Source organism: Sphaeramia orbicularis, chromosome 16 (assembly GCF_902148855.1).
Source record: "Sphaeramia orbicularis chromosome 16, fSphaOr1.1, whole genome shotgun sequence".
NCBI lineage: Eukaryota > Metazoa > Chordata > Actinopteri > Kurtiformes > Apogonidae > Sphaeramia > Sphaeramia orbicularis.
In genome coordinates, this window is record NC_043972.1 from 19,766,214 (window position 1) to 19,780,844 (window position 14,631).

At 34.2% G+C, this 14,631-nt stretch overlaps 2 protein-coding genes across 3 annotated transcripts; both read left to right on the forward strand.

The window, feature by feature from the left end:
• Nucleotides 1-812: 812 nt before the first annotated feature.
• Nucleotides 813-6,953, forward strand: LOC115436394 (apoptosis-associated speck-like protein containing a CARD). 2 transcript variants are annotated; one of them, XM_030159253.1, is made up of 4 exons: nucleotides 813-1,162; nucleotides 2,346-2,393; nucleotides 3,380-3,421; nucleotides 5,213-6,953. In XM_030159253.1, the coding sequence occupies exons 1-4, from the start codon at nucleotides 910-912 to the stop codon at nucleotides 5,467-5,469; spliced, it is 600 nt and encodes a 199-aa protein (XP_030015113.1). In that variant the 5' UTR covers nucleotides 813-909; the 3' UTR covers nucleotides 5,470-6,953. The 2 variants fall into 2 exon arrangements, with proteins under 2 accessions (XP_030015113.1, XP_030015115.1); XM_030159255.1 differs by lacking the exon at nucleotides 3,380-3,421.
• Nucleotides 6,954-9,090: 2,137 nt separating this feature from the next.
• pycard (PYD and CARD domain containing) lies at nucleotides 9,091-13,356 on the forward strand. The gene is made up of 4 exons (XM_030159252.1): nucleotides 9,091-9,394; nucleotides 11,213-11,269; nucleotides 11,759-11,806; nucleotides 12,783-13,356. Exons 1-4 carry the CDS (start codon nucleotides 9,145-9,147, stop codon nucleotides 13,040-13,042), a joined length of 615 nt encoding a protein of 204 aa, XP_030015112.1. The 5' UTR covers nucleotides 9,091-9,144; the 3' UTR covers nucleotides 13,043-13,356.
• The last annotated feature ends 1,275 nt before the right edge of the window (nucleotides 13,357-14,631 follow it).

Consider the following 14,631-nt stretch of genomic DNA (forward strand, 5'->3'; position numbering starts at 1 on the left):
TGCACGAGCGGTCTAAATTTCAAAACGTCTATTTGACAGCCAATCAGCTTCGTGTTCTCTGAGTACGGATATGTTGCATTCAAGACAATCGGAAATAAAACCTCCATTCACCTGAACAGAGTCGTGTTAATCCTTCGTTACTATACTGTATTTATGTTTTGTTTTAAGTGCGGTGTTTATATACGAATTAATTTAACTGTGAAATGCGTTGAATGAAATAGAATAGACTGAAAGAAAAGCTGATTAATTCCTACAGTATATTCAACACATTGCAATACAAAACACAAATAACCAATCTATATTAATATAATAATAATAATAATAATAATAATAATAATAATAATACATCGGTTTTATATAGCGCTTTTCTAAGTACTCAAAGACGCTTTATATTTGTACATCATAATCCACTGCTTTTTGTGCTGAATACGAACCTATAAAAATGTAATATACAATCTCCTGTAATATATAAATACATACAACCATCCTTACACTTTATAGCATATATAACAATCTCAATTGTGTTTTTATGGCAAACTAACATTGTCTACAATGCGATTTTTAATGACTTCTGTGTTTTTGTTTGTGTTACCATACTGTTGTAACTTTTTCTGATAACCCCCCACTCAAGAAAAGAAAGAAAGAAAGAAAGAAAGAAAGAAAGAAAGAAAGAAAGAAAGAAAGAAAGAAAGAAAGAAAGAAAGAAAGAAAGAAAGAAAGAAAGAAAGGAGTGTAGCACTGGTGTTTATATTTCCTACAGCATTAGAAGGTATCATGTTATCAACCAGTGTTGCGTTTAAGTACCAGTGTAGGGTAAGGATACACCCAGTTGTTGCGCGTCCTTGAAGGTAGTATCCGAAAGACGAGAGCCAAAAACTCCACTTGGAATCGGTTATAATTATATGAAAAATGGCCCCAGACACCATCAGGATGGCGATATTGGACTGTCTGGAAAATCTAGAAAAAGAAGACAAGGACAAGTTCCTTTACCAGCTGATCCACCGCGGCGGAGACCCTAAAGTCCGGCGCAATAAGGTGGAGGGGAAAAGCCTCCTGCAGATCACCGACACCCTGGTGAACACTTTCACGGAGCCTGTTGCTTATGAGGTGACTGTGGAGCTTCTAAACAAGATCGGCTGCAGCGACGACGCAAAAGAACTCGGTAAAATAAAAAATAATAATTAAAAAAAACACAAAAAAAAACTTGTGCATGTTTTATGTAACGCAGGACGGAAACTGCACAATTTCTGTATGATCAGGCTGCAGAAAACAGAAAATCCACCTAAATATATAGATCTGTCATGACTGATAACATATCAAGTTGACAAATTACAGTTAAATTAATCACCATTGCTCTGTTTTAACATTTAAACTAAAAGAAACTTCGTAGCTTTCTCGTGTCTTTTTTTACTTTCACTTTCGAAATCCATCGGCTTCGGCCTAATTCAGGTGGATTGAACATGGATTTAGATGATCTAAACGAATAAACACTCCAGTTAACTTCTGCATGTCCAAGCCTGTCATGAACATGCAAACTAAATACTGATTCAAGTCTCAGTTTTAAGAAGTGTGTCATAGGCTCATTTATACCTGATTTTTATATCCTCTCTCTCTTTTATTACCGTGCTGTTCTTAGGTTTAGTTCCCTTTGTCATTTTGTGGTGAAATCTCTCCCCTCTTTTCATTCTCCATTTATTCTCCTGATGTGTTTGATTTCTGTTTTCTCATTTTAATGTTCAGTCTCTGTTAATTTATTTATTGCATTTGCTATTTTACACTGTAGTTGGCGTCATTTCTCTTTGTGTCAGATTTTGTCCTCATTTTATACGGAAGAAGATTAGAAAAAAACAAAGAAATTAAGGCCCAATCTTTTTTTATTATGATTATTATGAGAAAAAAGTCAGAATTCTGAGATTAAAGTCAGAATTCTGAGAACTTGGAATTCTGAGGGGGTTTTTTTTTCCTCAGAATTCTGACTTTTTTTCTCAGAATAATAATAAAGAAAATATATTGGACTTTCTTTTTTTTCCCAGTGGCCCTAAACATCTTACATAATTTTACCATACCAGTATCTTTATATTTGTTTGGTGGTGCTGTTGTGATTCAGTTATTACATTATCCATGAACTTCCTGTTTTTACTTTGTTTTCCCAGGAATTTGTGAGCTGCTGTGATATAAACAAAATAAATATTATTTTATTATATTAAAAGCAGTATTGCAGCCACCTTTACATACTTGACATAGCCTACATACCTTTACATGATTTGTGACCACAGTTAATGTGTATAAAGACTGTAATGACCTCTTTTCTTGTGAAACGTAACGCTGTGTCCTTGTTTTTGCAGCTCAAGTCGTCAAAAGCCTGACATCCTCCACTCCCTCCAGCAGCGGCGGTGAGATGTTTTTCACTCATACAAATGCACTGCAGATATAGAACAACCGTTCCATATATCTGACATTTCATATTGAGCTGCATCCTGGTTTTAATGTCTCCTCATAGATGAGTCCAGTGATTTTCTGTGTTTTTGTTACTGTCAACAAACCCCATTGAAAGACTAACAACAGCAATAAATTCATCCTATAGCCCAGGGGTGTCAAACTCATTTTAGTTCAGGGGCCACATTCAGCTAAATTTGATCTGAAGTGGGCCGGACCAGTAAAATAATAATAATATATAAATACTGTCAACTCCAAACTTTTCTCTATGTTTTAGAGTGAAAAAAAGTACATTTACATTATGAAAAGGTTTATATCTACAAACTATCCTTTCAAAAGATGTGAATAACATGAACAAACTGAAAAAATACGTGTAATTTTTAACAATATTATGCCTCAGTTTATCATTTCCACATATACATTATAACATACAGATCACAGTGGATCTACAAATACACAAAACATTTACTAACAGGCAGAATATTGTTTAAATTGCACTTACTTCTCTTAAGACATCTCAGGTTGTTCATATTTGTTCAGGTTATTCACATTTTTTGCGAAATTATACTTTGTTTTAGTGTAAATACATAAAACTAAGCTAACTGCTCCTAATGTGCTAAGAGCTAATGCTAATGCTAGGGTTTATAAAATGTACACTGCATTTTCTTACAGCCGTAGTAAAGTCAGTTAACCTTAACTTTAGCTTCTGCACATTTTTGATTCATGTCTTGTCAAAATAAAAGTTTGACATTCAATAGCATTTAAAGAAGCAATTAAAAAGCATTTTGAAACATCAGGATAATGCTTTCCAATGTTGACAATAACAAAAATAATAGAAAACACTGGATTTGTCTTTTAAATTGACCACACGTTCACCTCATACATGGAATCACATAAACATGCACAGATTAAGTAACATCTGTCCTATTTCTTACCACTGCAGAGGCCTCAGGCAGAGCAGCCAGTCGACCTGCCAATGCAACCAGTGGGTGTGTCATAGTGTAGTTGTGTCCACATGTGGTTGTCAAGACAACATTCAGTGAGACTGGGCATCTTTTCATTTCAAAAACTTTGAACCAAAATTCATGTTTTTGTAGAGTAGTACTACAGGAGATGGGTGTTTGCACCAGTCTCAAGACCACTTTTTGCAGGTGTTGGTCTTGCGTCATTCTTCAGTGCAGTTTTATTTAGCCTTATCTCTGTTTTGGACAAGAGACATATTTCAAGGCCAGTCCACGGCTGTGGGGATATCACTACATTCTGAGGAATTTCCTGACTTATTGGTTAACATCATCACAGTGGTTTGTAAAAAAAAATAAATAAATGAATAAAATTATATATATATATATATATATATATATATACATATATATATATATATATCAATGACAGACGATTTCTTTGTTGTACACATCTACATATTTCTAAATTTACGTGTATATCGGTGCACTAAGTGTAGTCTGAAACGTCTTCTATGTTGTACACATTTACATATTTTGTGTATTTACGTGTGTATCAGTGTGCTAAGTCTGGCCTGAAAAGTCTTTATCCTAGGGTTTGAAACGTCCAGGCTGGGTGCAAACCGTCTCATGCTCCTAATGTCCAGGGTCTGAAAAGACCTGCTCCCATTTCAATTTATGATTTTTGATAAACATGTATCAGACAACTCCCACATTATGTATGTAGTCTGGTTTCAGCCATGATTTGGGCCTTGACCACATGGAGACAGGAACCGGCTATTTTTCTTTTTTCAAAAATGTTTTTTTTCTCAAACAAGAAATTTTTGTGTCCACTCAAAACCACTTAAATCGCTGTAGTACATATGCCAGGCCTGTGATTGTGCTGTAACGCCGCCACAGATATCCACCAAAAACAGAAAAGAAGACATGGAACATGTACATAAAACTTGTGCGAGCACGAATCCAACAGTGTAATACATCATTGTTGCTCTTTCTGAGGGAGAGGTAGGGCTAAAGTGTCATCATTTCAGAAAAGAAGTGAATGGGTCATCAATGGGACTTCTACTTTTTGCAGCATTTCTCACCAGGGGCGGGGCTACATCCTGCATCACTGATGTGTTTGATGCGGGTTCATGTGTCTGCACGGTGTCATAATCTGGTTATCCCTAACCCTAGACCACACTCCCGGGTGAAGCACATATGGCGAAATGCCCCAAAAAACAGGAGTCACAGTCATCAACAGGGAAATGCTAGGGTGCCATTTTGGGATGTGTTTACTCTGGTAACTGGTTTCAAAAATGACTGTTATTGAGCTCCCAATATGTTGGTTCCATGTGGATCAATGTCCATACGATAATAAACTTTTGCAGATACTCCTAAACTTGTCTTCGTGTGGACAGCCTCTTAGTCTTACACTGCCTTGGTCGTGGTCTTGATTGTGTCTTGGTCTTGTCCCAATTTTGACAGACTCTGGTCTCTGACTATTTTGGTAGCAGGCTAAATTGAACTGAAGGGATTTAACAGAAATACAGTGATTAATCTCCACAGTCAGCATTCGACTGTCATTTGCAGCATCAGCTAGCTATTACGCTAATGTTCGCTAACGCCAACTTTTTCTCATTCATTTTAGAATTGTAATTTTCTTATGAACTTTCTCCACTTCCCCTGTTCTTTATTAAGAAAACGAAAGTGGTAGAATAACAACTGGATGTGTTTGATGAACACAGGGACACAGTACTGCACTTAAGTGTGTGCTTGTTTTATGTCCACAGCTGATCAGTCACAGCTGAGTTGTTTATCTCTCTCTTTTCCAACAGGCCTACACTTCATTGATAAACACCGGGTCGCACTGATCAATCGAGTGACCAATCTCGACGCAATCTTGGATGAGCTCCTGGGCCAATTCATCGATTCTGCAGGTTATAGCAAAGTCAGAGCCAAACCAACCAATGAGGAAAAGATGAGGGAAATCTTAGATGTAGCAATGAAAGGGGGTACAAAGTGCAAAGACATCCTCTATGAAATCCTTGAGCGTCATGAGAAGTATCTTCTGGAAGAACTCAACAACGCATAGGGTTCATCAGCAATGTGACCGCACAATTTCACTGTTAAAGACCAATTTGTAGGTTGAATTTCTTTTTATATAACAAGGGGTTGTGGTTTTCTACATTAGTGTTCCATCTGTACTGTGATAAAAACTGTGACAGAAAAACTAATCAGCTCAATTAAATATGCCAGGAGGATTAAGCAGAGATGTTTAAATGTTAAAATGTAGAGAGTAAAAGTAAAAAATGTGAAACAAAATCCTCATGTAAAGTTTAGATACCTGCCAACTCTAAGTACACGAACAATGTACCTATACTATTACTATTTTTTTTCTGCTTATTCTCATTTCTGCTGGGTCTTTTTGTTGTAATTTTTCTGTCATTATTGTATGAATTTATATCTTTTCCCTCCCTTTTGTATAACCGATCATCGTTATTCGTAGATTTCTTCTTGTTAAGTGTGATCTGACATTACAACACTGCTTTCCACAATCTAGCTGACTCCGTTATTCCAAGAACAACTCCAGACCTCACTTAAATGTTTATGTACATACGTTATATAAATGTATCAGAATCTAGGTTATTTTCATACACATTATCTGTGGTTATCGACCTGCAAGTTGCTCTTTAACGTTTTATAGACCAAAAATAAACCAGCATACCTTCTGCCAGAATGCTTTTTAACATTTACCACAGGGATATTATGTTAACTCAGTCTTTATGTGGGTTTTTTCTTCATATTGCTATATTCTCAGGTGCTAATTTGTAAAGTGGTGCGCTGATGTCGTAGCTAAACATCATTATCAGTAACTCAGATAACATTTCAGTGATTGCAGTGGTGGATATTTATCTGCTGTGTTGTATTGGAGTTTGTTTCATGAATTTGAATGGCAGGAAGTCTTTCAATATGTTCATATGATTATGATTTCTCTGTTTACATGAAACAGCATCAGCCCAGAAATACGATGCATCCTTATTTTACATCACCTCGCACTTTCACAGTTAAACTATATATAATATGAGGAATTTGCTGATTGAATAATGTATGTTGTGTAAGTCATAGGAATTAAATGTTTACCAGGGAATAATGAAAAAAAAAAGTCATTACCGGTCCAAACAAATGTGAGTTCTTTTTTGATAGATGATTATTCTTTGATAAATGAACTGTTTAGTGAATTGCAAAGTTAAGGATATGATGGAGTTTTCAGCTATTTTGATTCAGGATGCTTTCATTCATAGTAATCCTTTTAAATTTTGTTATATTGGTCAGTTATTTTAATCACTGTAATGTCAGTACAATGGAGAGAGTTTACTCGTATTGATGATGATTCTTTTTTAATCACAGGCTACGTAATGTTTTTGATGAGACCGCTTATATAAATTCTCTGAGTGTGCTTTTATCTTGATCATCTTTGCTTTTAACTATCCTCAAATCGTGGTTTTCATGTTAACGTGTCATCCCTTGTCTGTTCTTATGATATTCTGGCTCTTAAATAAAAAAAATTGAGGAATACTCTATTCTTGTATGTGTGTTTTGAGTAATATTGAAGATACCAGTTTCAGCACGTTGTGTGTAAAGTATGACGACTACAGTACTTGATAAAATGTGTACTTGTTCAAAAACACAACCAAATAAAACAATTTACTCAAAATCAGACACTGAGACAAAGAGTGATTAGGAGAGCAAAGTTTATTTTCCAGGTAAAAAATGTTTTGTATGGTTTAATTTACAAAAATGCAAGTAAATATATAATAAAGGGACCATCAACTATTGCTAAAACTTAGGTTTCTCTTCAGAAAGATATCCTTTTTCTCTGTTCATACATGGAAACCATTAATTTCTGCTACTTTTTTTAATTTTTTTTTTTTTTTTACCTCTGATGGATTATGGTGGTCTCCTTTTTATGACTGGCTGTGGAAATCGCATTCACCATTGTATTTTATATTTTTAATTTCCTACTCTGTATGTTCACAGGTGGTCTCATCAGTTGATTTTCATTTACAAATGTATTCTGGGGCTCCTCCCATCTTAACTCTGTACTTATATGCGGAAAAACCAACAATAGTATGCTCTGCGTTCACAGAAAAACATAGTGATGGTGGTTCCTAGAGCCAGAACACAGTTGGGTTACACTGCATTTCAATATGCTGCCCCCTCTGCATGGAATGTCCTGCAAAACAACCTAAATCTATCTGAACTTATGACTATATGCGAATTTAAAGCTATTTTAAAGGAGCGTGAAATCAATGAACTTGGTCAGTGTAACTGTTTTTAAACTTGCACAAATGATTGTTTGTAATTATTGATTGTAAGCTTTTTGTATTATGTGTTAATTATTAATATTAATTATTAAAAATCGCACTGTAGACAGAATTAGTTTACCATAAAAACACAATTGAGTTTGTTATATATGATATAAAATATAAGGATGGTTGTATGTATTTATATATTACAGGAGATTGTATATTAAATTTTTATAGGTTCATGTTTAGCACAAAAAGCAGTGGAATATGATGTAGAAATATATATGTGATACATATTATATTAATATAGACTGGTCATTTGTGTGTTGTGTTGCAATGAGACAGACAGACAGGCAGGCAGGCAGGCAGGCAGGCAGACAGGCAGGCAGGCAGGCAGGCAGACAGACAGACAGACAGACAGACAGACAGACAGACAGACAGATAGATAGATAGATAGATAGATAGATAGATAGATAGATAGATAGATAGATAGATAGATAGATAGATAGATAGATAGATAGATAGATAGATAGATAGATAGATAGATAGATAGATAGAGTGTTTACTGCATGTCTGGCCCTGGTTAAAAAAAGTGTAAATGTACACTGTTGCACATAAAGTTGAAATAAAAAAATTTTCAGACACATTCCTCTTTTTATTTCTATTTATACATGATATAAAGTGGATTGAATGCATTGATTACATACTGAGCCCCAGTTACAGTTGATCTATTAAGAATAAATCCCACTGTCACAATGATTTATAAGAATAAAAAGTATTTTATTCCATCTTTATACACACACACACACACACACACACACACACACACACACACATATATATATAATTTTACATATAATTAAACATCTTTTTATACAAAACAACAAAAAATAAGTAAATTCTTAATCATCAAATATTACCAAATTATAAAAATACTTTATAAAATAAATGTTATGCATTTAATGAAAAAACATCTTTGAAACTTATAAAATCCATATCATTGTTATGGAAAGAAATTGAAGTTTTACAGTAAAATGTGACTTTTCTGGCTTGTAAAATTATATCTGTAATGGATAAATATATGGGTAAAGGATGAAATCATTTAAACAGTACCAAAAACATTGACTAATTTTTTTTTTTTTTTTTTTTTTTTTTTTTTTTAAGTGAGGGTCCATGGAGGCAGGACTTGGGTTCTCTGTAAAGGAAAACAGGAAAATGCTTATCTCTCAGAAACACTAAATGACTGGGTGTTCCTGACCTCTTCACAAACACTGTCAAAGGAAACATTACCCCTGGTCTCCATTAGTGTCTGTGAAACATTATTTACTGTAGCACACCTTTAGGCCTCACGTGCCAAAACAGGTCGAAATTCAGTGACGTATGGAGTGACGTTTGAGTCACGTGTATGCAGATGTGGCAAAGTCTTGTGCGTCTCCGTCTAATTCATCTGCGGTCAAAAAATGGCTCCAAAATCCATCAGAAAGGCGATAAGTGATGCGTTTGATGGTCTGGTGGATGAGGACCTGGAGAGGTTCTGTTTTCAGCTGCTGGATCGCAAAGGAAAGCGCGTCCCCGAGAGCTGGGTGATGGGAAAGAGCCGCGCCCGGATCACAGCGGTCCTGGTACGAACTTACACCGAGAAAGGCGCGTTAAAGGTGGTTCTGGAGAGTCTGAGAGAGCTGGGGTTCAACCAGAACGCAAAGGAGCTCGGTAAGGAACTTCTACTAGTGCGGAAACTGAGGGTTAATAATTATTCTTCTCACATCAGGGACAGAAGATCCGCTTTCACTTTTACAGCTTAATGAATTGAAACTTGAAACAACAGTTCAGCGTATTTCATTTAATTTAACTGTATTTACTTTTATTTTATTTTTATCTATTTTAATTTTTGAGGAACAGAAGATCCAATTTCACTTTTACAGCTTGATGAGTTGAAACTTGTAACAATTTATTTTATTTTATTTCAGTTTATTTTATTTTATTTTTTGGGACATAAGATCCACTTTTACAGTTTGTTGAGTTGAAACTGGAAATGCTTCAACATGTTTTTATTTTATTTTAATTTATTTTTATTTTATTTTATTATTATTATTATTATGATTTTTTTTTTTTTTTTTTAGGAGCTCAGTAAAGAACTTCAACCAGACTGGAAACAGGGAGTTCTCACATCAGGGACTGAAGATTCAAATTTCACTTTTTCAGTTTGTTGAGTTGAAACTTGTAACAATTTATTTTATTTCAGTTTATTTTATATTATTTTTTGGGACATAAGATCCACTTTTACAGTTTGTTGAGTTGAAACTGGAAATGCTTCAACATGTTGTAATTTTAGTTTATTTTATTTTATTTTATTTTATTATTTTTTATTTATTTTTTTTAAGAGCTCAGTAAAGAACTTCAGCCAGACTGGAAACAGAGAGTTCTCACATCAGGGACAGAAGATTCCAATTTCACTTTTTCAGTTTGTTGAGTTGAAAGTTAAAACATTCCACACTCTCAAAAATAGAGGTACCAGTTTGTACTTAAAAGGGTACAAATGCTTGTCGCTGGTGGTGTACTTTTTTGAGAGACATTTCTGTACCCTTTCGAAATGGTCCATTTTTGTACCTTAAGTACTTTACATAGAAAGAAAACTCTCATATAGTTGATAATGCCATGATGTTTAAGGTTTGAACCAGTGGCCTAATTGAGAAAAAAAAAAAAAAACAGCATAGGCAAGCTACGACATCAAGACATGGAGGTGTGAATGAAAACTTGATAAAACAGATTATGGCAATAATCAGAGGTTCTAATAAGCTAAATAAATTATTAGGCTAGTATCATTGAGCTAATTGGGCTATTAAATTAAAACACAAATTAATATTAAATATAATAGGGAGTAATTACAGTATGATATATAATAAATAATGCGCTAAGCCTAATGTTTGAACTATAATTAGGCCTACTGTTCAGTTCTCCTAGCCTATAGCCTATTCTCATGGTCTACACACATTTTTTAATGCTGCAGGGTACCTTATAGTACACATTTGTACTTTACATAACTTTGGACCCTTTTTCATAGTCTAAAGGTGCAATTCTGGCCTCCTAAAGACCAATATTGTACTTTTGAGAGAACATTCTTAAAAAATGTACTTATAGGTACATAAATGTTCTGATCTCATACCTCTATTTTTGAGAGTGCAGCATGTTTTGTTTTATTTTATTTTGGTTATTTTATTTTATTTTATTTTTAGGGACATAATATCCACTTTCACTTTTACAGCTTGATGAGTTGAAATTTGTAACATTTTATTTTATTTTATTTTATTCTTAGGGATACAGGATCCACTTTCACTTTTACAGTTTGTTGAATTGAAACTTGAAATGCTTCAATGTGTTTTGATTTAATTTGATTTTATGTTTAACTGGCAGAAGAAGTGTGCCAAAGTGTATCTACTTGCACTTTTATGATGAAAACAATACACTTTAGCACGCTTAAAATTGACCTCTTTCTAGTGAATTTGAGACACTGTCATCTTATTTTTGTAGTTGAAGCCACGAAACACCTGACGTCATCCACACCCAACGCCAAACGCAAAAACAAAGGTAATTTGGTTTTTATTTTTTGATACAGCATTACAAATAAGCTACTGTTCAGAAAGAGTTTAATGTATTGCACATGCACTGTACTTATGTTATTGTCAACAAATCAGAGATACTGATATTAGCAAAGAAATCTTCCTTGGTTGCATGAAAATGAAAACTGGAATGTGAAATTGAACTTCCCTCAAGACGGCATCATCATTATTCAGTATTCATTATTATTCTAATTCAACATTATCGCACTCTAAAATAACACGCTGCCCAGAGCAAACAATGAGGTTCAATAATGTGTTTATAATGGTTTTCAGACAACAGTGTTTCTGGACAACACAGACCAATCAGATAAATCAGGTTACACATACTTACATACCGTTTATAGGATGTTTTAACTGCTGCTGTCAGTCTAGGATCTGCTGACAATAACAAAACCTCACTGCAGGTATCCTTTAAGTCAGCATCAGTCTCATGCATGACCTCACATGTTTCTTCCAGCCAGAGGAGCCTCAGGTGCAGCGTCCAGTGAACCTGACAGGGCAGGAGGTCAGTGAATTATGGTTTTATGTTTCAAACCCTGTACATGAGCTGATTTATCATAATGAAGTTCTGTCATTGAAGGCAGAATCTCACCATGATAGATAATGATCGATCTTAATTTGTCATTTCCTGTTGAGACCCAGAAAAATAAGTGTGGGATTTTTCTTTCTCTTTCTTTCTTTCTTTCTTTCTTTCTTTCTTTCATTTCATGGACATGTATTCAACCATTTTGCTGACAGGAACAATGAAAATGCAGATACTTCTTCCTCTGCTTATAATATTTTGTTTTTAAAAATTATTTTTCTTATATACATGGCAAAACACACCATAACAATATATCAGCCAGCCAATATATTTATTTATTTATTTTTTAATATCTGCCTTTTTTTTTTTTTTTTTTTTGAAAGCCAATATTTGATCAGTAGTAAAAATGCTATTTGATCAGGCACCTGTGTGGACAGCACTTGAAGTGCAATCAATGTTAAAAGAGTACTATGTGTACATGTATTAATAATTCCATTTATATTGCTGCATAAAAATCTTAATTGTCTGAGTGTTTCAATTGTGTTTTACGGTCAGTGTGCTTTAAAAAAAAAAAATTCGACTTTAAAAAATTGGCTGTAGATATCGGCCATTGGCTGACCAAATTTTAAAAAATCAGCATTAGAAAAACCCATACTGGTCGACCTATCTTTTTAATAATAATAATAATAATAATAATAATAATAATAATACATCGGTTTTATATAGCGCTTTTCTAAGTACCCAAAGACGCTTACTCCATTATTGTATGACGTCCACATACATGGAAAATTATGGATTCCAGTTTTTGCTCAACTTGAACACAATGTGTGACTTTGACCTTTTTTTTTTTCATGTAACTCCTGCATAACAGGTTTAAGTCATGCAAGTGTGAGCTTGTTTTATGTCCACAGCTCATTGTTTTTCACAGAGTTGTTTTCTTTTTCCACTTTTTCCTCAGATGAACACTTCATCGATAAGCACCGAAATGAACTGATCGATCGAGTGAGCAATATTGATGGAATTCTGGATGATCTCCTGCAGGCGGGAGTCATCAAACAGGAAATGTATGACAAAATCAGAGCCAGATCGACTACTCAGGACATGATGAGGGACCTGTACAGTGGTCCGCTGAAAGCTGGTGAAGCCTCCAAAGACATCCTTTACAACAGCCTCAAGAAAAATGAGAAATACCTTATGAATGATCTCAAGAAAAAGTAAGGCCTGTGGTTCAAAGAGGTCGAAAATGACTGCAGATGAGTCTACTGATGAAGATTTTAGTGGCTGAAAAATAATCAGTGTCACTGACCCTGGAGGAAAACATCATGGGAGGTTCCCTTATTATTAGTGTTTCAACTTCAGATGTTTTTTTAAAAATATTTTTTAAATGAATTTTATATGAGATGAGGTGCTATTTGTCTGATGTTCTGATCAGTGAAACTATTTAAAATGCATAAGTTTTATATCTTTTACTGTGTAAGCCATATGAAAAAGATCCACCAAGGATTAAAGCAATAAATGAAATACGTGTCTAAGAAAAGTGAGTGCCTCTAGTTTGTCTTAATAGATCATGTTAACATCCTCGGACCTCGTTTTTCTATGTGTAAAGTATTTTATTTTCTTATGATGTTCAGGCCTATAAATAAACAATGTATTTTAACAAATAATCTTGTCTTTCTTTGAAAAACTCAATAAGTGTAGTATGTTTAATTGCTAAAACATTGCAGAGTGAGTGTCAAGTTTTTAGAATTAATAGTTTCATATCGCAGCAATCACTTCATAATACTGAAGGAGTTACATAAAATACTGTAGAAATTAAGAGCTGCATATATATGCACACTGTACACTACAAACTGTATACATATACACACTGTATACTACAAACTGTATACATATACACACTGTATACTACAAACTATACATATACACACTGTATACTACAAACTATATACATATAGACACTGGAAACTACAAACTGTATACATATACACACTGTATAGTACATACTGCACATATGTACACTACACTACAAACTGTATACATATACACACTGTATAGTACATACTGCACATATACACACTGTATACTACATTCTGCACATACACACTGTATAGTACATACTGCACATATACACACTGTATACTACATACTGCACATATACACGGTATACTACATACTGCACATATGCACACTGTATACTACTACTGACATATACACACTGTATACTACACTGCACATATGCACACTGTATACTACATACTGCACATATACACACTGTATACTACATTGCCCATATACACACTGTATACTACATATGCACATAGCACACTGTATACTACATACTGCACATATACACACTGTATACTACATTCTGCACATATGCACACTGTATACATACTGCACATATCACACTGTATACACACTGTATACTACATACTGCACATATTCACACTGTATACTACATACTGCACATATGCACAATGTATACTACATTCTGCACATATACACACTGTATACTACATATGCACATATGCACACTGTATACTACATTCTGCATATACACACTGTACTACATTCTGCACAATATACACACTGTATACTACATACTGCACATATACACACTGTATACTACATACTGCACATATACACACTGTATACTACATTCTGCACATATACACACTGTATACTACATTCTGCATATATACACACTGTATACTACATACTGCACATATACACACTGTATACTACATACTGCACATATACACACTGTATACTACATTCTGCACATATACACACTGTATACTACATTC

Bases quoted from the DNA above. Each gene is read 5' to 3' on its own strand.
- pycard (XM_030159252.1), top strand. From the start codon at position 9,145: ATGGCTCCAAAATCCATCAGAAAGGCGATAAGTGATGCGTTTGATGGT. The intron at 9,395-11,212 runs GTAAGGAACTTC...TTATTTTTGTAG, and splicing joins CCAGAACGCAAAGGAGCTCG to TTGAAGCCACGAAACACCTG. The intron at 11,270-11,758 runs GTAATTTGGTTT...TGTTTCTTCCAG, and splicing joins CGCCAAACGCAAAAACAAAG to CCAGAGGAGCCTCAGGTGCA.
- LOC115436394 (XM_030159253.1), top strand. From the start codon at position 910: ATGGCCCCAGACACCATCAGGATGGCGATATTGGACTGTCTGGAAAAT. The intron at 1,163-2,345 runs GTAAAATAAAAA...TTGTTTTTGCAG, and splicing joins CGACGACGCAAAAGAACTCG to CTCAAGTCGTCAAAAGCCTG. The intron at 2,394-3,379 runs GTGAGATGTTTT...TTACCACTGCAG, and splicing joins CACTCCCTCCAGCAGCGGCG to AGGCCTCAGGCAGAGCAGCC.